General features: G+C 47.7%; 1 protein-coding gene across 2 annotated transcripts in view; it reads left to right on the plus strand.

The window, feature by feature from the left end:
- The window catches only part of pmepa1 (prostate transmembrane protein, androgen induced 1), a 31,804-nt gene extending 18,714 nt beyond the window's left edge, over positions 1 to 13,090 (plus strand). Inside the window, exons 1-4 of one of the 2 annotated variants that reach the window (XM_064305377.1) lie at positions 3,944 to 6,504; positions 7,970 to 8,124; positions 10,068 to 10,121; positions 10,546 to 13,090. In XM_064305377.1, the coding sequence (XP_064161447.1) occupies positions 6,492 to 6,504; positions 7,970 to 8,124; positions 10,068 to 10,121; positions 10,546 to 11,022 (699 nt within the window). In that variant the 5' untranslated portion in view covers positions 3,944 to 6,491 and the 3' untranslated portion in view covers positions 11,023 to 13,090. Of the gene's footprint in view, positions 1 to 3,943; positions 6,505 to 7,969; positions 8,125 to 10,067; positions 10,122 to 10,545 lie in introns of those variants that run through there. The other variant, XM_064305376.1, reaches the window with a different exon arrangement.
- The last annotated feature ends 11,990 nt before the right edge of the window (positions 13,091 to 25,080 follow it).

A 25,080-nucleotide genomic window follows, 5' to 3' on the forward strand; every position in this document is an offset into this window, starting at 1 on the left:
CGGGGCTGTTTTTCCAGTTTGGCTGCGGTCGCCGCTCGCGCAGACGCTGTTTTGTCTGCGGCCGTGTTGAGTCTGTCTGCGAACGCCGGCGACAGGTAGGGCGAGTTCCCCAGCGACGGAGAGCGTCGGCCTGGGCTGTTTATAACGAGGCCATCGCGCTCCAGCCCTGAGAGGCTGTGTATGTGACTGTGGCGGGGTGAGAAGGCTCGCGCTCCTGCGTTCGAACTCCAGAACTGCAGCTGCAAAGACATCTGTGTGCTCCCAACTGCTTTTGTTTCTTTGCGTTTTATCTCTGACTCTTCTGGTAGGAAGACGTCCTGACCCTGGTGGTGTTTTTTTCCTGAATGTGCGGGCGGAAAGTTCTAGGCCCTAGTGCTGAAGCTCAGTGCTGAGACACTAAGGTCATGAAGTCCTGTGTTTACACCAGTACTGTTTTGCAATCATGTCTGAATTCTTCTGCTGTGGGATTGGTCCTTGTTTGTCCACAGTGCAGAGCTGATGGGTTGAAGTTTGTGTGTCTGTGGGTCAGTGCTGTATGTGGGTCAGTGCTCCTGCGTGTGGGTCAGTGCTGCTGTCTGTGGATCAGTACCCTGTCTGTGGGTCTGTGCCCCCATCTGTAGGTCAGTGATCCTGTCTGTAGGTCAGTGCCCCAGTCTGTGGGTCAGTGCTCCTGTCTATAGGTCAGTGCCCCTGTCTGTGTTTCGGTGCTCCTGTCTGTAGGTCAGTCTGTGCTCTTGTCTGTGAGTCTGTGGATAAATGCCCCTGTCTGTGGGTCAGTGCCCCGGTCTGTGGATCAGTGCCTCGGTCTTTGAGTCTGTGCCCCTGTCTGTGGGTCAGTGCCCTGGTCTGTGGATCAGTGCCCCTGTCTGTGAGTCAGTGCCCCTGTCTGTAGGTAAGAGTCCACAGGGAGTGTTTATTATGGGGTGCAGGCCTCTCTTCTCTCCTCTGGCCTGTGAAATTTTGGAAACGTACACGGTGCACTCTCCCTATAAACAGGAACGCTGGGAGACACTCATCCAGACACGGAGAACTGCAGGTGACAGAGAGCGTGTTTGTTGCCGTGGTGACGGCTGAGGGACAGGGAGCTTGTTTGTTGCCGCGGTGACGGCTGAGGGACAGGGAGCGTGCTTGTTGCCACGGTGACAGCTGAGGGACAGGGAGCGTGCTTGTTGCCACGGTGGCGGCTGAGGGACAGGGAGACCGTTTGTTGCGGCTGACGGCTGAGGGACTGGGGGTGGGGGGTGTTTTGGGATCCGCCCCGACGGTTGGTGAACCAGGCCAGGGAACGGGAGCTCTCTGAGAGGGGCGGGGTCCCACGGTGAGCTCCGCCCCTCGGCGGATAACAGGCGGAATTTTCATACGCTTCAGACAGACGGGTCTTACGCTACTCACCCCAGGGCTCAAAGGGAAGACTCCATTTACTCAATCAGGGCTCTGGGGGGCAGTGTTACTTTCATTTGTACTCTCTCTGGTCTGGGTGTGCTGTTGGCCAGGTCTGAGTCTCTCTCTGGTCTGGGTGTGCTGTTAGCCAGGTCTGTGTCTCTCTCTGGTCTGGGTGTGCTGTTAGCCAGGTCTGTGTCTCTCTCTGGTCTGGGTGTGCTGTTGGCCAGGTCTGAGTCTCTCTCTGGTCTGGGTGTGCTGTTAGCCAGGTCTGTGCCTCTCTCTGGTCTGGGTGTGCTGTTAGCCAGGTCTGAGTCTCTCTCTGGTCTGGGTGTGCTGTTGGCCAGGTCTGAGTCTCTCTCTGGTCTGGGTGTGCTGTTGGCCAGGTCTGTGTCTCTCTCTGGTCTGGGTGTGCTGTTGGCCAGGTCTGTGTCTCTCTCTGGTCTGGGTGTGCTGTTGGCCAGGTCTGAGTCTCTCTCTGGTCTGGGTGTGCTGTTGGCCAGGTCTGTGTCTCTCTCTGGTCTGGGTGCGCTGTTGGCCAGGTCTGAGTCTCTCTCTGGTCTGGGTGTGCTGTTAGCCAGGTCTGTGTCTCTCTCAGGTCTGGGTGTGCTGTTAGCCAGGTCTGTGTCTCTCTCAGGTCTGGGTGTGCTGTTAGCCAGGTCTGTGTCACCTTACCCTGGAGCAGCAGGCTGTAGAACCCTGGTGCAGTGTGGGATAGGGCTGTAGAACCGTGGTGCAGTATGGGATAGGGCTGTAGAACCGTGGTGCAGTGTGGGATAGGGCTGTAGAACCGTGGTGCAGTGTGGGATAGGGCTGTAGAACCGTGGTGCAGTATGGGATAGGGCTGTAGAACCCTGGTGCAGTATGGGATATGGTGGTAGAACCCCACACTTTGGGACAGTTCACAGAGCAGAGGAATCAGACGTGGTCTTTCTGTCCCCTCTCCAGCAGAACGCTGGCAGAATGCAGTTGGCGCCACAGGTGTACGATCCTGGGTCCCCTGCTTAAAATTGCACTGCGTGAGCCAGTTAGCTGGAGCCGCTACCTGACCCCAGCACAGCGCGCTGGGGTTGGCTCAGAGCAGGATGGGCCTCAGACACCCTGTGTGGGCGGGGAGCTCATCTGCTGAGTGTGACTGCTCTGTGAGTCTGTGCCACGGCCCTCAGCAGGAGCTCCGTACCTCCTGCTCGCTGACAGGATCCTGCTGCTGTACCCCCAGAGCTGGCCGCACACAGCCAATCACTGCACCCCTCCTTGTGTGTGTGTGTGTGTGTGTGTGTGTGTGTGCGTGCGCGCGTCCGCGTGCGACTGTGTACATTGTGTGACTATATACATGTGTGCATGTGTATGTGTACCTGTCTGCGTGTGTCTGTGTGCATGCGTGTGCGTGGGAGTCTGAGGCTTGTACATACACTCGTTGTGAGGGGATCGCAAATTGCAGGTCTCAGAAACAAAGCAAAACAGCGGCTGAGCACGGCTGTCTTTTAGACCTCATGACCTCTCTTTCAGTCTGGAGAATGCGCTGCTTTTTATATCCCTGAATAGCGGCTTTGAATTACTGGTGTAAATGTACAGATCGACGTATTTTACAATCTGAGTGAAACTATGATTTGTACGGACATGGGCATTGAGTAGGCCTAGTAAGCTTTCAGATCTGAGAGCTTAACCGTAGACTCATAGTGAATCAAAATGTGTGTGAGGACTGTTTTGGAGACGGCGCAGTTGCCGTTGAGAGAGAAAAACAGAGAAGTGTCTCTCAAGAGCGACGGTTCTGGTTTTGTTTGTCTAAATTGCCCCCTTCGCTTTCATGTCGCTGATGTAGCCTGTCTGATGAGAGCAGCTGTCTGGATCTGCGGCTTATATTATCATATTCATCTCTTTCCACCTGGGAACAAAAAAAACTGGGTCCTTTTGTTTTGGCTGCAATAATTTTAATTAAGTTTGGTTGATGAAATCGTATTGTACGTGCGCGCGAGTGTTTCTTCATTTCTGCTTATGCGATACTCACTTTGCGACAAACGCGCGCAGACGCCATGAAAAGTTCGAATCTGTGCTAAATTCTGGAACATTCCACCCCCAGCTCATTTCCCCCTCTATGAATTGGGTTTTTATCTCCGCTGACAACAATTTATAGCAGAGTGCTCTTTCTGATTTAAATATGCAAACCGTAAATATTAAGAACCCTCCCGTCACCACTCTGATAGTATACTTAACCCTTTTATTTCGGTGTCTCCCAAAGTTCCCACACTTGGGGCGCATTGCGTCTGAAAAAGAGAGAGAGCTTTGTTCCTTGTTGTCTCTCAGTATTTTGCCCTGTGCTGCTCCGTCTGCCCAGCGCCGCTTGCTTCTGCTATTGTCATGGAAATGCACGTCTAACCCAGCTGACAGTTTTACACACTGATATATGCCGTCTCTACACCCTCCGGCCCGGCTGTCGTGCCACTCCCTACCACACCAGCGGGGGAAATATAGAGCGTTCCGCTAACTCGCACGCACACACACCCGCCCTGTCTGGCTGAGTACTGACAGTCAGTGTCCCAGACTGGCGGGGCGGGGCGGGGCGGGCGGACGGAGGGGGGCCGAGGCTGGTGACGGGGGTGGGGGCTGGGTTTTCGCTGACTTCCCTTTGACTGGAATCTCCCGTGACCCCAGCCTTCTCCGTACGGGCCGGTCTTTGTAGGCCAGCTGCGCTGTCTGGGGAGCGACTGGCGTACTGCGGTCTGGCTGCGTTCCAATGACTCGACAGCTTCCTGTCAGCTGGGTAACTTTCCTGAAGGCAACGACGCTTTCCAAATAAAATACTTTATAAACAAATTATGAGACATTGTGAATAGTTCTTCCCCTGTGTGTACATACTGCAGTGTTCATTATGACGTGCTTAATGTTCCTATTAAAGAATGCTTTGATCTTTTTTTAAGCAACTGGATATCAAGAGGTGTTGATTCGCATCGACGCTAGCCTTACTGACATTTTCGTTTCGTTTTAGTTGCCGTAGTCATTATTTAACGACCATTGCGTTCTTTTAAGAATTTGTTCGTGAAGATAGAAACATATGGTAAACGAATTCGTGTTTGTATCTTGTCGCAGCCGAAGATTAGCTATTGATTCCCTTTTTCGGTGAGCACAGTGCGTGTGTCCTCTGTTTTTCTCCAGTGTTTTCACGGGGAATTATATTCAGCGAGATTTACTGGAAATTCAGGGAGGAACTTTCATGTTCAGTCGGGGAGGGAGGAATTGTCTACGTCGACATTTTTTGTCCAGTTGATGCTTTCGACAAATAGTTCATTTTAAACCTTGCAGCGAATGTTTAAAATAAAAAGGTTCTGATAATTAAACTTTCAGCGTAGCTGGCCAGATATCGATCGTAGATGAACAACTTCCTTTGCTCGTGTTTCAAAAGCGAATTCCATTAGAGTTTATTTTTCCTCCCTAAAGAGCTTCAAAACATCTCCTATATGTAAACGGACTGCAGTAGAAATTACTTAAATACTCTGATATGATATTAAATATTCTCGGCAGAAAAATATTGTACGGAAATATTTAATGAAGTGAAGAAACTAAAACATCGTTTAATGCACATAAGACGCATGGCCATGCAGAGCTGTTTTCTAAAAATGGATCTATTTTGTACCATGGTTACAATTTGTGGAACAACTCTCATTGGACCTTTGAATTGATAGCTTACTGTATTTTGATATTGATTTTATTATGTGCATACCTCCCAAATAAGTGTATCTATAAACTACAGTTAGATGGCAGAGGTGCAGGTGTCAGAGATGGATAAATCATGGAATAACAGAGCAGGCAGCTCATAATGCATACATACATACACACATGCATGCATATGCAAATACATACGTACATGCATGCCCTCGCGCACTGGATTTTAGTACCGTCAATAACGGTAGCTGCTTGTTTTATTATGCACATGCGCAACTGGGGTTTATTTTGGTAATCTTGGGAACTGGCCTGTGTACGATTCTCAGGGTCATTTGTGTTGCAGAACTGAAACTGTTCCATGCTTTTAGCTTTTAGCTTTTATTTGCTGACAGGCACCAAGCGCTAACTTTCCTTTTTATCTTTTATCCACTTAAACAAATCAGTCTGAACTGCTTCAGTCTTAGGCTTGTGGTGCTTCTGAGTTTGGTCTCCCCTCTCTCCTTTTGTCTTTATTCTAGTTTCACTTGACTATGGTGTTCTATTAAAGGGGCATCAAAGTCTCTCTCTCTCTCCCTTTCTCATATAATTTAAATTTGCTTTATTGGCAGGACAACTGCAGTTATATTGCCAAAGGAACACATAATACACAGAAACACGGAAACCACATATACAACATGCAACAAGTATGACCCACAACACTATGATAATAATAACAGCAACAACAACAATAATAATAGCAATAATAATAACAATAACAATAATAATAATATCAACAACAATAAGAATAATAAACATGTTCACAGAATGTAACAAAAACAACATTCATTTCAGGTGTGAAGAACATAATATCGTAATATAAACAAATATGAGAATAGTATAAGTTTTTTTTTATTTTAAAAGAACAATTGTGGTACAGTAAGTTACCTTTTTTAACTTGGTCAACAAATAACAATTGTAAATAATACATTTTTTTAATATAAATATTTGATGCAGAGAGTGTTCACTTTATGTCCCTCATCTTGCGGCATGTGGCTACATATTTAGCTGCTTGAGGGGCTATAGGCCCTTCTCCTAATATTATAGACAATTTTTCTTTGTCACTCATCCTTAGGCTGTTGGGAAAAAGAGTATATCTCTCTCTCATCTGTCTGTGGATTTTAGGGCCTCTATTCTCTTTCTCACAATGTTCCTTGGCCCCTCCCCTTGGCCCCAGGCCCCTCCCCCTGTTGTCGTGGGTGATAGAGAGCAGTCAGCCGTCTGCCAGACGGACCCTGGCTGCAGACCTGTTGAGCAGCAGTGGGTGAATGTGTGTGTGTGTGTGCATGCGTGTATATGTGCGGGAGAGTGTGTGTGCACGCTCGCTCGCGTGTGTTCTCCTGCGGGCGAGCCTCTTGTTGGAATGAGAAGACTGTGCAGCCTCTTCCAGGAGAGCGGTTCCTGGCCCTCTGGCCATGCAGTGTAGCGGTGAGTCCTCAGAAGCTGAGCTCCGCGGAGGGGAAGTGTCTGTTTACGGCCCTGTCTGCCTTTCAGACCAGACTGAGAGCTGACTAATGACTGCCCCCCCCCCCCAACATCCCTCGGGAAGAGGGAGGGGGGCAGCGAGCAGGTCTCTCCAGCTGGCTGTATCCTGATTAAAAAGGCTATTTTAATGCTAGCTGACGTAATTTGCCAGTTGTCTTTACATTTAGCATTGTTATAGTTTGATTGTTTCCCTGTGTTTTTTTGTTTATTTGCTTGTTGGGGAGTGTAGGGCTCTTTCAGTTAGATGGAATTAGTTTTGAGTTGTAGTTTTATGGGCTGGTTGTAGGCTGTGGTTTTTGTAGGCTGGTTGTAGGCTGTGGTTTTGTAGGCTGGTTGTAGGCTGTGGTTTTTGTAGGCTGGTTGTAGGCTGTGGTTTTTGTAGGCTGGTTGTAGGCTGTGGTTTTTGTAGGCTGGTTGTAGGCTCTGGTTTTTGTAGGCTAGTTTTTGGCTGTGGTTTTGTAGGCTGTGGTCTTGGAGGCCAGCTGACAGAGTGTGTTTTTATGGAGATGGCCTGGCTGTTGTTGGGCTGGTAAGGTGGGGGGTTGTGGGCGGTGCAGGGTGTGTGTGGGGGGTTGTGGGGGGTGTAGGGGGGGCAGACCCGTTCCTCTGACCTTTTCACACGGTGCAGTTAGGGAGCACCTTCGTGGCCTGTTTTATTTCTCGCTCGCTGACCCAAAGCCAGACTCATGCCCCTGTGGGCTGCAGTGGAACAGAACGGTTATGGAACAGTGACTAGGAGGTTGCATGTTTGATTCCCGGGTGGGGCACTGCCCCTGAGCAGGGCAGTTCAGCTGAACTGCTTCAGTAAAACATACTGCTGTATAAATAAGAGTGTTTGCTAAATGCTGAATGCTAAAAGGCTAAGCATATGTGTGTATGTGTTTTTTAGAGCATAACTACAATTATATGTGTGTGTGTAAGTGTAAGTATGTGTGTGTGTAAGTGTGTGTATGTGCGTGTGTGTGTGTAAGTGTGTATGTGCGTGTCTTTGTAGGTGTGTGCATGTGTGTGTAAGTGAGTGTGTATGTGTGTGTGTGTATGTAAGTGTGCGTGTGCGCATGTGTATGTGCGTGTGTGTGTGTGTGTGTGTGCATGTGTGTGTATGGAAGTGTGTGTGTGTGCTTGTGTGTGTGTATGTGTGTAAGTGTGTGTGTATGTATGTGCTTGTGTGTGTGTGTAAGTGTGTGTGTATGTGTATGTATGTAACTGTGTGTGTGTGTGTGTGTGTGTGTGTGTGTATGTGTGTAAGTGTGTGTGTATGTATGTGCTTGTGTGTGTGTAAGTGTGTGTGTATGTGTATGTATGTAACTGTGTGTATGTGTGTAAGTGTGTGTGTATGTATGTAACTGTGTGTATGTGTGTGTAAGGTGGCTGACTGTAACCCCACTCCTCCTTGTTGTGTCCACAGCCCAGCTGGAGTTTGTGCAGATCCTGCTGATCGTGGTGGTGATGATGGTGATGGTGGTGGTCATCACCTGCCTGCTCAACCACTACCGGCTTTCAGCCCGGTCCCTGGCCTCTCGCCACAGCCAAGCCCGTCGACAGCGCCTCCCCCAGGCCTCCGTAAGTACTGCGCATCCATGCTACCATAGAACATCTGAGCTATCAAACCAACAGGACTGATGGTTGTTCTCAGTATTGAAAGCAATGCTGTTAGCCAGGTCTGTGTCTCTCTCTGGTCTGGCTGTGCTGTTAGCCAGATCTGTGTCTCTCTCTGGTCTGGGTGTGCTGTTAGCCAGGTCTGTGTCTCTCTCTGGTCTGGGTGTGTTGTTGGCCAGGTCTGTGTCTCTCTCTGGTCTGGTGTGTTAGCCAGGTCTGTGTCTCTCTAGGTCTGGTGTGCTGTTAGCCGGTCTGTGTCTCTCTCTGGTCTGGGGTGTGCTGTTAGCCAGGTCTGTGTCTCTCTCTGGTCTGGGTGTGCTGTTAGCCAGGTCTGTGTCTCTCTCTGGTCTGGGTGTGCTGTTAGCCAGGTCTGTGTCTCTCTCTGGTCTGGGTGTGCTGTTATCCAGGTCTGTGTCTCTCTCTGGTCTGGGTGTGCTGTTAGCCAGGTCTGTGTCTCTCTGGTCTGGGTGTGCTGTTAGCCAGGTCTGTGTCTCTCTCTGGTCTGGGTGTGCTGTTAGCCAGGTCTGTGTCTCTCTCTGGTCTGGGTGTGCTGTTAGCCAGGTCTGTGTCTCTCTCTGGTCTGGGTGTGCTGTTAGCCAGGTCTGTGTCTCTCTCTGGTCTGGGTGTGCTGTTAGCCAGGTCTGTGTCTCTCTCTGGTCTGGGTGTGCTGTTAGCCAGGTCTGTGTCTCTCTCTGGTCTGGGTGTGCTGTTGGCCAGGTCTGTGTCTCTCTCTGGTCTGGGTGTGCCGTTAGCCAGGTCTGTGTCGCTGCTGCACATGTACCTCAGGTGCGTTCACTGCATCTGCTAAATGAATTAAATTAGCGTACCGGGGAAGCCTTTAGCGTAGCTTGCCGCTCTCTCTGCGCGCTGCGCTAACGCCGCGGACGCCTGACAGGCAGCAGGCGCGGGCCGGCGCGACGGATCGGGGCGCGGGTCGCGGCACGCCGGGACGGGATCGGCGGTGACTCACGCGGGCGAGAGACGGGCTCGTTTTAAAACGCGGGGCCCGAGATATCCCTCCAGGCCGTCGCCGAGGCGATGAGTCAGAGGCGCGCGAGGCCGAAACTCCGGGGCCGCTGCCGGGCGTCTGGTTTCCGCGGAAACGGGGGCGTGTGCGGGAGGGGGGGGTTCCGGGAAAACTCCCGCGATGCTGAGCTGCGCTTCCAGACGGCAGCGCCGGAGTTATGCTCTGACACATCAGTAATGAACACCTTTGAGAACCGAGCCGCCAGCCCGACTGCCTGCGTTATTCAGACCGAAACAAGACCAGGGGGCCTGTGTCACGAAGCAGGACTGCTGAGCTAGCTGGATAACTGCGCTGAGTGAAAACCTGGAACAGCTCTTTTAACTTCAGTCCATGTTCCAGATTTGGGAGGGTTCTGGGTTTTTACTCAGTGCAGTTTCTCCAGCTAACTCGGTAATCCTGCTTCATGATACAGGCCCCAGATGTGACCACTAGCAATTATTGTTTTAAATGGTTGGGGGGGGGGGGGGGAGCAGTATTGGGCCTGTCTGATTTCAGGCCCTGGTTCTGTTGACATGGCAGGAGACATGTCGGTTCGAAACAGTGCCTTCCTGCTACCGATCTGACCTCTCCTCCGTCTGCTGTCCCGTCTGAAGAGAGGGTTTGGAATGCTGGGAAGGGCCTCTTTCGACCTCCTCCCCTCCCTCTTTGTGCTGAAGGCTGTGTGGGTCCCAGTAAAGCCCAGCCACAGAACAGCGTATGATTGAGGCAGAGCAGAGCCAGTTGCCCCAGACCTGCTCCTCCCGGAGTCTCTCATCATGGAGAACAGAGACATCTAGTGGTTATGGCGTGTATTACACTTTACGCTTGTTTGCCATATACTTACTCTCTCCCTTGCTCTCTCTCTTTCTCTCTCTCTCTCTCTCTCCCCCCCCCCCTTTAGGATGGGAGTCTGTGGTCCTCAGATGGCCCTGGGACCTCTAGTGGGATGAATGAGGTGAGTTTGATCTAAGCCCCACCCCCAAATGGTGACATCAACTGGGTCTAACTCCTCCCCTTTCCTCCCACTGCAGAGAAAGGATTCAGTTCATATGAAACTAAAACGAGACTAAAACAAACCTTTATTCGTGTGTTAAGTATTATGACACCCGAATACTCCATTCACTTTAATGATAAGAAGGGGGGGGGGAGTTAGCTCGATTAGCTCAATGACATCATCACTTTTCATGTCTTAAATTAAACCCATTATAATCGTCCCTCCGTTAGAACATAAGACTTCATCGTGAGGAGGACAGGGTATCCAGGTAAGTAAGTGTGTTTCGAGCAGTGCTGTACATAGGTATGCAGGTAAGTGTGTTGTGAGTGATGCTGTGCGTTAGTGTTCAGGTACGTGACGGGACGTCCTCTCTCTCGGTGTTCAGCCGCAGGTGTACACCCCCAGGCCGCCGGACCGAGCGCCCGCCTACCTTCAGAGGGAACGTCTGCCCCGGTTCCAGCCCACCTACCCCTACCTGCCCCACTCGATCATCGACCTGCCCCCCACCATCTCCCTGTCGGACGGGGAGGAGCCGCCCCCGTACCAGGGCCCCTGCGCCCTGCAGCTGCGGGACCCCGAGCAGCAGCTGGAGCTGAACCGCGAGTCGGTGCGCGCCCCGCCCAACCGCACCGTGTTCGACAGCCAGCTGATCGACACCAGCGCCTCCGCCGGGCTGCGGGGGGCGCCGCCGGCCTACAGCGAGGTCATCGGCCACTACTACCACCCGTCCCTGCCCTCCCGGCACCAGCCGGGGCCCCCGCAGCTCCTGCACGGCATCCTGCAGCACCACTCCCTGCCACAGGGGGCGCCGGAGTGCCGGCACGCGCGGGCCAAGGAGAAGCAGCGGCCGCAGCAGGTTTGATGTCACCACAAACTGCCAAACCCCGCTCCCCCCCCACCCCCCCACCCCTCCACTCCCCTCCTTCGCACTTCCACAGAACTTGTCAGGGTAAGGAGGGGGAGGGGATAGAATGGCCACGCCCCTTCCCAATCCCGAAAAAAAAAACCCCACCCTCAAACTTTGTATAAATATTTACATGTTATTTGTCGTCTTTAGTGCTCACAGCTTTGTTTTCTACACTGACAGAATCTGAAACGAACACAGGACGTGGTTTCCTTTCTTTCTCACCGTGTTTAACGTTCTGTGTTCCTGAGCTCCGGACTTCCTGTGAGTCCTCTGCTAATTCCTGCCTGTCCTTGATTTGAAATGCTCAAAAGTCTTTAGAATTAACAGGTCTTCCTTTTCTTAAGTGCAGATGCTTATTTCTTGTGTCGAGCGGGACTATGGCCCAGGGCATTGCCACTCCTCCTGATCTCGGTTTCCTCCATTGAGTCACCTCACCTGTCAGAGCACACCTGCGACCCCCCTAGAACACGTCAGCACACCTGCAACCCCCCTCCCAGAATCCATCAGCTTTGTGTCGGCCATGTTGGAATCCACTGAGTAAATTCCTCTCCTGTGATCTTTGGCCATGTCCGTTTCACCGCACTTGCCTACTATTGAGTATACAAGTCGTACACAAGTTGCATACAACTAGTGTACTCAGTAGTAGGCAAGTGCGCTGATTCGGACACGGCCTTCCTCTTCAGTGCTTCATGTTCTCTCTTAGTTTGTCATAAGTCATAAGTGGGGGGTGTATCATAGATCAGGGGTGTGCCGACTCAGACCCCCCCCCCCCCCCAATGTATACTGCCTTCTGTTATATCTGATTTCATGGTCAGTTAAGGCTGCTAAAGCCATGTCTAAGTTCTACCATCATTTTTTCCCCCTCAAACCTATTTGGCTTATTTTTGACAGATTCCTCCCCCCCTCCCTCCTTTTCCTAAATGGTTTAGTCCCAGAGACCAGCTGTCCACACCCTCAGCGCCTAGGACCCCACTGATTTTACCTGTCTGTCAGTCAGTCATTTCACCAGATGAAGAAATGTAGCCTCTTTGTGGAGAGAGAATTACTCACAAAGCACACAACAGAAGATGAAAGCCTTAGGAAAGGTCCTGGGGGTGTGAACATGGGACATTTATTCTTCATAATGTGCACAGCTAGTTCCGACACGATGTGGCCTTATGGGTAAATCAGCCCTCCGTACGCTAGAGAAGTGTCCCATTTAGAAGAGCTCGTTACAGTCCAGCGGTTGCAGGTGTGATGGGAAGGAAAGCCGGCCCGCTCCGGGCACAGCAGGTGTGAGGCGGAATCTGACAGGTGCGGTCGCCGTGACCGGGGCTCCGTAACCACGGTTCCCCGGCTGAACCGCGCGGTCCGGATCAGGCGGAGTGGAGCCCTGGCCCCTCGAAGTTCCGTTTTTGTGTCCTTAGTTACCTTCACTTCTGAGAAATATTTGCACAAATTCTATGGAAAAAGACTGTTTATTTGGAGAAAAGAAATAATCTGCAATATGTGTGGTGAGAGATGATTTGCCTGGGCAGGGGTATTTTTGTAAAAGAAAGGATGATGAAAAAAAAAGGAAAATGTTTTCTTCTTGTTTAGAAAAAAAAAGAAATGGCAGTTTGTCGGGGTGCCAACTCAAACGTGTTTGACATTGTTATACGTTATGCATTTGTATGTATATGTATATATGTGTGTGCACGTATGTATGCATACACATATATATAACTGAAAATCAAACTTAAAAAAAGCACGATTTTAGAGTTATTTATATAAATGTTGAAAAGAATTGCACTATTTTTTAATATAAAATGATGGCAAGCCAAGGCTTGCAAACAGTTTTGAGAAAAGAAGAGAAAAACCTCTTATGTGCATGTGTGACCTTGAGCGAGAGAAACTTCTAGAGAACTCCAGATGAAGGCTCCCCCTCTGCGGAGGGTCCAGAGGGCGTGGTCGGCATCGCCTAGCAACCTGCAGCAGCAAGCCTGACACCCCCCCCCCCCCCCTCCTAACCAATTGCTATTTCTGAGACCGGTACCTAGCTAACACGAAGGTAGTGCTGCTGAGGAATCTTCGGAACGTCCGTGGCTGCGAGCCGCCGTCTGCCCGTGGACACCCGGGGCCGTTCCTGTTGCAAGCCCAGAAACGCACACCCGCTCCGGTGCGCTACCGGGTGTGCTACAGAGGCTGCTCGGATCCCCAGCGGCACACAAAAAAAACCCCTCGGGTTGAAAAAGAAAAGTAAAAGGTCAGCTGTACTCAGAAACACGCATTTTAACCAGTACGTGAAGTGCGGACGCTCTGTTCAGCTCTGCCCAGCCTTTTGCATGACAGCGCCACGCTAACTGTGCAATATGAGCGAAGGTGATCCGTCGTGGCGCCAGTCCAGCGTGTGTTTATATACGTGCTGCGTCCACCTCGTGTGCGATTTAGCCGCTGGCTTTGTTAAACGAGTCTCAGAAATGTGACCGGTTGGAAATGGGCAGCCTCGTATTGCGTCGTGTTCCTGATCTGACTTATATTAGATTTTCACACCCTAAATGTCTCCAGGGGCCAATAGTGTTTGGCTTCATTGCTAAAGAGTCTCTCCTGTAGCTGTCAGCTGTCACGGCACAGAAGCTTTCGTGTGTGCGTGTGTGCGTGTGTGTGTGTGTGCGTGCGTGGGCGTGAGTTCGTGTGTGTGTGTCTGCGTATGACAAAGCCTCTGTCCTTCGCCTCTGGCTGAGACATTTAGGGTCCAAAATATCAACATTCGCTGATTAATCAGGCCGATTCTCGCCCCCGCTGTTGAGCCCGCCCGTTGGAGGCGTTGCCAGGGCAACGGGGGCGGGGCTGCGCAGGTTGCTTCCCCGCTGTGGCGGGCCTCCTCTGGCCCGCAGTGAACAGGCATCTCTTAGCACTTTAACGAAGAAGAGAGACACAATCTTCCTCAGTCAGCCTTGGTCTCGCTTTTTAGAATTATGCAACTGCTTCCTTTGGGGTTAGAAACTGCAGGCCCAGTGCTGGGGGGAGGGGGGGGGGGGCGGGGTTTAGAGGGGATGTGGGTGCGGTCAGAACAAAGGTGGGCGGAGTCGGTGGAAACCTGGAGACTGACGGCAACGCCTCACTCCCTCTTCCCTCCCCTCACGTACAGCCGTGTAAAATCCAAATCGAATGCGAAATAGCGATTAAATTAATATGAAATACTTGAATGTGGAGCTGGTGCCCACTCCACGCCCTACAGCACACAGCCAATGGAGTTGCATGTCTCTAACCCACATCTATTGCGAATGAACTGGCCCGCAGTTCCACTGATGGCCTGTAGGGGCCAGTGCAGTTTGTGGCCTTAAGGGGAAGCTCGGGTAGGATCGCTGGCGCCGGCCAGTACTTTGCTTCAGGGAAACCAGCGCTGACTGAAACCATGGCAACTGGGTTGAGGGTGACGCTCAAGTGACCTGGCTGACCAATCATTAACGGCTTAACCGAACAGTGACGTCGATCTTGAACCCTCTCCACGGCTTCGATCCGGCTGAAATCCTTCGGCAGCCTCCCTTGGGCGTCGCCTCCACCCCGCCCCAAAAAGACCTCTCCCTGTTCCAGGGATGCCTGTCTCTCCAGCAGCAAGGCTCGTACACTGGCTAGCCTGGGCTTTCTGGCCTCTGGAAACGAACAGTATTCCTGCTGGGCTGCCCCTTAGTCTTACATAGCCCAGAGATAGAAAGAGAGAGAGAGAGAGATATAGAAAGAGAAAGAACGTGTGTGAGAGAGAGAGCGAGAGAATGCGTAGATGACAGAGGTTTTTTAGTGGAGAGCGTTGCAATATACCTACTGTTTGCCTTTTGATAATGTAGTTATTGTTTAACTTAGAAAAAAATGTAAAAGTTGTTTTGTTTTTTTTCTCTTTAAAAAAAAAAAAGGTCATTTGTGCAAATCCATTAAAACACGTGTAGTTAGATGTGTAACTTGCAAACAATGCAAATGTGTAATGAAACTGTATTTTATTTTTTATTTTTGTTAATATTGTATTTTTTTAAACTGGTTACCCTGTGGCTGAAAGTGTTTGGCACAAGGCATCAGTCCTAACCCCAGCCCGACCCATCCTGAGTCTGACCAAGCTGCAAGGAGATCTGTGTGTGTGCATGTGTATGTGTGTGAGTATGTGTTTGTGTTTTGTGTGTGTGTGTACGCATGCCTGTGTGGGTATGTGTATGTACAGTAAGTGTGTGTGCATGATGTGTGCGTGTGTGTGTGTGTGTCTGCGTGAGAGAGAGAGTGTGTGTGTGTGCGTGTGTGTGTGTGCGTGCGTGTGTGTGTTTGTGTGTGTGTGTATGTAAGTGTGCGTGTGTGTGCGTGCGTGTGTGTGTGTGTGTGTGTGTGTGTGCGTGCGTGGTGTGTGTGTGTGTGTGCGTGTGTGTGTGTGTGTGTGTCCCTGTCACTCTCCTCTTGCTTTGATCCTGCTGTGTGCCTTCGAGGATTCAGTGCTTCAGAATTTTTTCTGATGTGTTTTTTGTGCAATTTTCTCTGGATTCCGCTGCCTTTTTCACTTGAAAAAAACCCCCCCTGTTAAATAACCAATACCAAAAAAATCATTTATCGACTTCCGATCAATCTTTATTCCTGCTCAGTCCGCGACCGCATCGTTCCGGTTACATTAAAGTTATAGCGTGGGGTGCTAAATGCCAAATGGTTCAAGCGGATTGGAGGAGGGCGCTCTTCCTCAATCCTGACAATGAGAAGCAAGCTTTGACCTCAGTTCAGTACGAGGGCTGCGGAGGACGAGATTCGGCGGCTGGAGGACGGGTCCTACGGGCTGCTGCTCGGTTTTCGGGCGCAGAACCCCCCCCTTTCTTAGCTTAGCAGCCCCCGTCTCCGTGTTAAAAACAGGCATTTTTTTCCAAAGAAGGAATAATCCTATTTCACCCTTTTGAGACTTAAAAAAAAAGGGTCTGTATGACTTGAACATGTCTTTCCCTTTTTTTTTTGTTTGTTTGTTTTTAGCGTTTTTTTGTTTGTTTTGTTTCCGTCACATCGTTTGCTTTGTCCTTAAACCTGCCTCGCTGGCTTCATGTTTTTTTTTTTTTTTTTTAAAGAGTGAACACATTTTAAGAAAACAAAACATCGATATTGAAACTTTTTTTTTTTTTTCGTTTGGTTGCAGTATAAGCACATTTACGAACTGTACAGAAACAGACTATCCTGGTGCTTATTTTGTTATGATGCCCTGTGTACTGATGAAAAGGTAACGTTATACTGTCCATATTAGAGCAGTTATATTCTAGCATGTTCCATGCACAGATGTATTGCAGTAAATATGTAGATGCCTACTATTGTCAACAATAATTGCTCACATGTAACAACCTTGTTTATTTTAATTTATATGGGATCCTAAAAGTGTTACTGGGTTTGTATCTCTGATAAAGGCAGGCGACGATGTCTAGTGCAAAATATTCAGTAAATCTGATACATTTCAATTTAGCCTCCATATAAAAAAATAAAACATTTTATAAAAAGAAAATCTTGAGTGATTTCCTTTCTTTGGTTGTTTTCTCTTTTTTTCACATTTTACTGGTAGTGTTGACAAACTTATATATAATATAAATTACCTGTGGATTGTGGGGTGTAAGTTTAGTGATTAATCAACATATCATAACTAAATAAACAAAAACACTTTTATCCAGGCTTGTGGTGACTAAAGATATAAAAGCCATTGATAGACTTCGGTGGCACGAAGTGTGTGGAGGGTCAAAGGTCACCAAAATTAATTACTTATTTGAATAAAATGAAGTTGAAAATGACTAATTATTTGATAAATTCAGGAGCAACAGTATTGATGTGAGGAAAAACAGAACCTTTAAATGGCATAACAAAGACTACTTTTAATCTAATTGCATTGGTATTCAACCACAATAAATAATTTTTTTCTTTATTATACAAGAGGCAATACACTATAGATGCAATATTAAACAAGTGCATTTAATTTGATGTTCTACCACAGCTTTTATCAGTTGAAGCCATTGAAATGGCATTTTGGGTCACTTGGGGTCCACATGCAGCAAGGTGCCAATCAAACGCCCCTGCCCTCTGATTGATATAGGCCTTGTCTGAATCAGCACACTTGTCTACTACTCAGAATAGAAGTTGCATACAAGTTTTATACAAATTGCATACTCAATAGTAGGCAAGTGTGCTGATTCAAACACAGCCATAGTCTTTCACACTGGACTGCGATAAGGTTAAATTGTACAAGTTTCCTCTTACGCTTTTAAATCTCTCAAATAGTTGTACGCATGGACTAAAAATGCGAGCATTATTTACTTGTGCCCCATTTTCTCCAAATATGAACGAGCGGGAGCATAATCAGGTGCAAGTACATTTATATCCAGCAGGGGCCGCTGTTGTATCACAAGTGACTGTATATGGTGGAGCGGCCTACTCTTGGCCCCTTCAACCCCGCCCCCCAGCGCTGCGGTATCCAATTACCGGACCTTGGGCCCAACAAAGGTTATGTACGAATCAAACCGTGTTTCATTCAGACGCGTTGAAATAAATAATTCCAGACCTATTTGTAAATATGAACGGACGCGTCTGTCCACCAGAACAGCCTTGTCGGGCTTCAAGTGAGTTTGTGGCTGCGTGTTGTCCTGATTGCCAATTCATGTTGTGACAGCCTCCGTGCCTTATCCAATCAGCTGTGCCCATACCGAGCTGTACGTTAAATGGGCTGTGAACACATTATGGAACAGACAAGTCCACAGCAAACCCAAAGCCCTATTTGTTCCCTATTTAACCGCTTTTGTTCTTCAGTCGGCTGATGCTGTCAAAAATATGTGCCAATTAAAAAGTATTAAAAATGTATCTTTAAAAAGAACCACATATCTTGAATACTTATTTTGTCAATTTCTTACATTAGTGGACTTATCTTTACCACTTTCCACAAGTGCTGCCTGCTCCATAACATACTGCACTGACTTTACAAGCCACTTTCATTTGTTCAAAATATTTTTAAAAATTTCTTCATTGGAACATATCCAATTTCATTTAATGTTTTAATTGTGAAATAATAGCTATGTGTTAATGGTAAAATATGAATCATTTAAAGTTAACTATGCCAGTAATCCTCACCTTTGCTGCCTAGGGTATTTGTGTGACTGGGCCTTCTCAGATTTGAATACCCCGAGCCTAGCTCTTGTCCCCTGATCACCTTCTGCTGCTGAGGACGAGCGGCACATAGTGTCCAGCAGAGGGTGCTGATCTATCATTGGCCGCTATGCTGTGGAAGTGAATTACAGGCTGGGAGCAGCCTGTCCACCATCTAAACTAAGATCAGTGCATTTATAGAGCCGGTCAGGACCAGTCCTGTAGCCTGTAGCAAGCAGTGCAAAGCGTGTTGAACTACACTGGGGTGTGCAGAATAACTGGGGGAACATGTCAAGGAGTTAGCAGGCAAAGGGAGTGTACTCAAAAGTACTTTCAGCTGGGAGAAATTCAGCATGAAAGCAAAAACGCATGGGTCAACCTTCACTTATTTATCATTTTTAATTTTACACCAAGGGTATATTTCATGAAGCATGATTTAGGAATTACTAAATATTTAGTAGTAAGTGATTTATTTTTTAAATTCAGGACATCATCCAACTGATTTTGACCTAATTGAAAATGTTCTACAGTTAGCCAGCTAACTCCATTATGCCCAACAGCCTTAAAAGGCCATCGGTGCTCCAGTTATGCTGAACACCCCCTCTATCCACTAACACCTCAACACATTCCACCTGTTCTCTTCCTTCCCCTCTGTCCTGCCTGTTCAACCCCACCCCCCCCCCCCCCCCCCCACACACACACACACACCAACACACACACTGTTTGACACCTCCTGCGCTGTTCAACCCCCCTGTGCTGAGGAGGAGAGCAGGTGTGGAAGAGGCACAGGTATCCAGAGTAGCAGCCCAGTTAACTCCCCACTGAGTCAAAACTTTCCCAAGAACAAGACCAGGTTAAAACCTAGTATATGGCTGGACCTAACACACGTGATCGGCCGACCAATGGTGTAACTTCATCACTCACTCAGTCAGTCACAGACCTTTGCGTTTGTAGGGCTAGCCCCACTGTTGCTCGTGCTGATTTTCAGTTTATTTCCCATGTCATATAGGTTTGCTCACCTCTTATTTGTATCTCTCAAACCACCGCTACATGCAACGCAACCTACACCTCCATCACTTTTATGTGTAGTTCAGATATATTTATCTGACAGCTATTTTTTTTATTTGGTAAAAAGATGCATATTTTATCCACCGCTGTTCAGTGCATGTCTAGGTGCATTCACAGTGGAGTGGGACAGTTTTCTGGATGACAGAAGAACACGCTGCCAGTTTAGTTGTTTTTTCTCTTTTGCATCCAAAATACGTCCAAATATGGCATAACTGCAGACTCACCTGAGTAGCTGACTGGGCACATTCTTTCTCTGTTCCCGGGAAGTTTCCGCACGTTTTTTTTCCTGAAGAGTCGCACGACTTTGACACTTCAATCAGTGATCTATCAGATCAGTGGGACAGCCAGGCACACTTGCAACACTGCAGTTGTGTAACGTTTGATGTGTCCCTCCTGATGAAAATGATTCTCTAGCAGCTACAGTACATGACGGAACATGTTGCGTAAATGCCTTGCTCTGCAGAGTGTGCCGGACAGAATAACCGAATCGCGCAGTTACTGCAGCCGCTGCGTTTCATCCGTGTGTGAAAGGGTAAGATCTCATGTCGCTAGCTGTTTCAGTTCAGACAGGGCTAGCACCGACTGCCAGTCGCGTCCAGCGATCCCAGCGCAAACTCACAGCTCCCGGTTACCATGGCCGCGTACATGTATACTTAATGGGCGTATATTTTCACATTTTCTTTTCACTGAACCAATATTTTCTGACATTTGGCCTCAGCAGCCACCTTTAGCTAAATAAATAAAACTGAATGAAACTTAAATAAAACACATTTTTAAGTAGGAAGCGATGCATTCACTATTTGTAAGAGGTCCACAAACTGAAAGGAAGAGCAAGGTTTTCCGACTTCTGCATGGGAATGGTTAAAAATCCGGCTTTCATTACAGCATCGCTCAATAAACAAGCAATCATAGTATTAAACACAATGCAAATCAAATAAAAAATCATAAACAAAATTACACTAAATTACAACAGCAAATGAATGACTAAATGTGCAACCTCTGCATGTCTTTTGACTGTGGGAGGAAACCCACGCGGATACTGGAAGAAAATGCAAACTTTTAAAAATAATTTAAAAAAACAATATCAGTCCAAGTCCCCTGGGTTTCCACATTGACAGTGATAAAAGCGAAGATCATTACTGTATGTTAAAGTCCCGCCGTTAACATCAGATATGATCACGCAAACACGTTGTGCGTCTTTGCTGAATAAACACATGCTTTCAGCGTGAACACGCTATCGTACTTCTAATTTGTGACCTTTTTGTGCTCGACGCAATTAACCCGTGGCTTATGGTCGGTTATGGCCTCTTGCTAAATGTTATGCAACGTCTCTGGATTCCGCAACATTCCCTGGACGCTGAGAGGCAAATGACTGACTATCTGAAAAACTGCTTCCTGTGCTTTCAAAGTTCTCGTGGACATCACACGTATTTAAACATTTTAATAAGCCGGAGGAATAACCAGGAATGACGTTTGGAAAAGTAGGTGCTGATTTATACTTCGGGACCGTTCCAGTGCACCTTGTTTATGAAATTCCACTTTATATGCCAAGGAGATGCCACATACTACCCCCTGAATAAGTGACTCTGGATTAACCATTCAGGGAACTGGCGCTAATAAAAAATATGGCACAGAACCCGATGTCCATAAACCTTTATCATTTATCTCAGCCTACAGTGGCTGATTGAGTCCTTCATCATAAAACTCTGAGAAACCACTAGACCAGGCATCTCATTGCCTGGGTCCAGACCTTTGAATCCACCCACTGCAGCCACTGCAGGTCTGGCATCATGACTGAAGATGGAAATGGAGTGTAACCAGTTAACAATTCTGTCTGATATGAGGCTAGGAATCTCAGGCTCAGCGACCTGGGGGCGGCGCTGTCTGCTGGGCTCTGGTGTGCAGTAGCCAATGAGCCAGTGGACTGCGCAGCTGGCTGGGGCGGAGTGCAGCAGGACAGGAAGGGCAGGTGTATTGCTCCCCACCCACCAGGGTGGCTGCTGGGAAGGCTTTCACTGCCCGCAGCGTCTGCTGGGGTCCCCGGCCCTGGTGCTGGAGAGCTTCAGTGTCTCCTGGGGTGTGTGTGTGTGTGTGTGTGTGAGAGAGAGAGAGTTTGTATGTGTACGTGCGTGTGTGAGTGTGTGTATGCGTGTGACTGTGTTTGAATAAGTGTGTGTGCTTATGTGCTTGCATGTGCGTTTCAGTACGTGTGTGTGTGTGGTTGTGTGTGTGTGTGTGTTACACCAGGGGGACCAGGGAACCATCTCTAGTGCATGTTATACCCTTTAGTCCTCATACTATAGTTTTGAATATGAACCTGGGCTCCAGGGTATATTACATTACATTTATTTGGCAGCCGCTTTTATCCAAAGCGATGTACAAAAAGTGCATTTCATGGTCATAGACAACTGCTAAACACAGGTTCAGTAAGGTACAATACTTATTTTGTACCGCTATTTCTAGCCAAGTACACAGTTTAGTTCATACAGTGAACACTATTCAGACCTAACCTCTGCAAAGCCAACTAGGACAAATACAAATTACCAAAAAGTGCTGGGATGGGGCAACATGTAACAAGTGTTATGAAAAAGGGGGGGGGGATTTAGAGTGAAATATACAGCGTGGTGGTGGTTAGTCTAGGTATAGTCTGAAGAGATGAGTCTTCAGGCCACGGCAGAAGATGGGTAGTGAGGGGGAGGTTCGGAGAGGGACGGGGAGTTCGTTCCACCACTGGGGAGCTAGGGTGGAGAAGCTCTGTGATCGAGTAGCACCAGGTGAAGTTACTCGAAATTAGCTCAACAATACCGGGCAATTTACCACCAGCCCCCGCACACAGTTTCACTAACGCCTTTAACTAACAACAGCGAGTCAACTACAGAGATTCTGAGCTAACGCACAACTAAGTTTTCTGACTAGCAACACTTAAGACAAGTTTAAAAAAGATTATCTAAAGTACACACAACTATGTTCTCTAACTAGCAACAGCAGAAACAAATCAAGTGAAGATACGCTTATCTGAAACGCTGGGTAAGACAGGGTACGGCAGAAGCGACGACACAATCAGATGCACACTAGTAGAGAATAGAGAGGTAGAGAATCTGGCTGATGCCATATCAGAAATATCCAGCAGACAGGGAGGTGCCAGGTTTATTATTGCCTTAATGGCTTTGTCTCCTGGCATGGTAACACAAACATATCATTACTAACCAAACCCCAACAGAGCAGTGCGCGGTGTCTCAACAATGGTCACCACAGGATAAGGTTTGTTCTCTCATAGCCGTAAGAGAAAGGCAGAATGATCAAAACCAGAATTTATGTATGTGCATGTAGCATTTGGGGCCGAGACCGGGAGCTAACACCAAGAGCGCGCTTATGATTTTCGTTTCGTTTTAATTTATGAGGACTAAGGAAAAAGAAAGCAATCCCCAGGTGGGATGCTGGAGGAGCTGAACCTGGCCGGGAAGGCGGGTCAGCTACAGAGCAGGGGACTGAGAAGTTGCCGCTCTGTTATACTTTCTTTTGTCTTTGTTATTTTAGCTTTTTTTTTTTGGTACCCGTGAGGGGGAAGGGTGAAGGTGACCGTTTGTTTTTCGTGTTTGTGTGGGTGCGCTCTCTCTCTCCATGCGAAAGACAACGGTGTTCCCCGGCAATGTCGCTTCTCTCTCCCTGGGGGGTTACGCTTGGCGTGTGACAGTGTAAAAGCCAGAATGTAGGGCAAAAAAATAACAATTAATGTGTAATTACAAATATCCCCCCCCACCAGGCAATTGTAAATTACGCTTGGGCCAGGAATGGGGGGGGAGGAGGGGGGATGCATCCCTCTTTCAAACCAAAAGTGTGGCCTGTTGCTCACATCCTGGATTTTAGTTTTCAATCTAAGCTCTGTTCCCGCCTCTCTAGTCTTACAGGTTCTGCTGGCTTTGGTTTTGGGACATTCTTGGGATGACTTTGGCAGAGGCAAGCGCAGGTTTGACATATTTCATTTCTTTTGTTACCGTAACTTATTTTAATGTTTGTGCCTGTAGCGATCGGTGTTCACGCACATCAAACCTTCATTTTTAGATTAGATGTTGAATACTGTCTTTGTAACTTCAAAAACCCTTTCATTTCCATCCAGTTCCAGGTTGTACATTCTGATTAAGCTTGACCACTGGGCTGCCCTGCCTATCATTGAATTTGGTGATTCAATTTAATTGATAATTACTGTCTGACAATATTATCAAATTCAAAATAAAATATATTTAACATGTTGGATAAGTGAGGAGTTTCAGAAGTCAATGCCACTTCTGGTCGATATTCAGAGAGCAGGACCTTAAACAAGGGCATCAACTGCGGTTGAACCGTAGTCTTAAACCACATTTGTAAGTTTACACATCACAGTAATATTGGTAGCTCTTGGTCACAACTCTACATTTTAAGTGCGATTGAAAAGCATTTGAGGTCATTGTATGCCTAAAGTGTGATGACATCAGAATAATATGTTTAGCTGGAGACCTGACCCCTTTCTTAAAGTAACTATACTTCACTCAGTATGTGTGGCCCAGGAAGCAGTGCAATCATCTGTTTCCTGTTCAAGTCATGGAGTGAAGCTAGGGCTGTTTGGCATAGTACACATCTGGCCAGCACCCTATGTAGGTTACTAGAGTGTAAAAAAAATCACTCTTTAACTTGGAAAGGCATTTTATGAATTAACCCCTCTTCTGTGGTTATGCCATATCTGAGATCAGATAAAGGGTGTTTAAGCTGTAAAATCACAACTCCCCTTACAACACACTTATGTAATTATATCTTTGCAAAGAACTCTGCGTGTGCGTACTGCATGTGTTGTCAATCATTAAAAACATCTGTTGTAGAGTCCAATTAAAAGAAAACTGATGAAATAAACTTCCAAGCACATGTTAATGTCAGCATTGTGGAAAATACTCTAAAACTATATTTAAAAACTGTCTATACTATATCCAACACATTCAAAGCACTGGGCCTTTCTTTTGAAAATAATGGATACTGAAAGTCACCTGCAGCTGTGTCCCCCTGTGAGCTACACTGACTCAGCCCCTGAGCTGCTGCATCAGTATTCATAAAGCAAAGGAGTATGAGGAAGTGGAATAAAAAGGCCTGAAAAGGCCATCAAATTAACAAAATAAAAGTTGGAAAAATACTTAAATGCTGAGAAAATGATAGTGATTCATTGGGCTTAGAACGCACAAAGCAAAGGAGGCTACTGCTGTCGGCATTGTACTGCATTTCCAGAAACGCCTTCCTGCCACATTGTTTTTCAGCACTTAAGTCCATCCATTATCTATACCTGCTTATCCTGGCCAGGGTCACAGGAGGAGCCTATCCCAGCATGCATTGGGAGAAAGGCAGGAATACACCCTGGACAGGCCGCCAATCTATCGTAAGGCACACACTGTGCTGTGAGGCGACAGTGCTGTGAAAACATGGGGCTCCAGTCCAGTCAGTCATGATTTTTTGTATTATTTAAAAACTTTATACCCCCTGTTTTCCAGTATATTTTGCCATGGTGAAGGTTGGGTCAGATGTCCTATGGCAGTGGTAATCAACCCTGTTCCTGGAGATCTACTGTCCTGTAAGCTTTCACTCAACTAACAAAGCACACCTCGTTCAACAGCTAAAGATCTGCATTGAGCCACTAATTTGTTGAGTCAGGTGTGCCAAATTAGGGTTTAAATGAAAACCTACAGCATGGTGGATCTCCAGGAACATGGTAGGTTATCTCTCCTTTATGAGCACATAGGTGAGCAGGCCAGCTGTGGTGTATCAGTGCTGCTGACGTTCCTGCGGGTCACTGACCCCCCTCGTGGACTCACTCCCAATTACCCAGCATGCCCC

Source organism: Anguilla rostrata, chromosome 13, assembly GCF_018555375.3.
Source record: "Anguilla rostrata isolate EN2019 chromosome 13, ASM1855537v3, whole genome shotgun sequence".
NCBI classification, from domain to species: domain Eukaryota; kingdom Metazoa; phylum Chordata; class Actinopteri; order Anguilliformes; family Anguillidae; genus Anguilla; species Anguilla rostrata.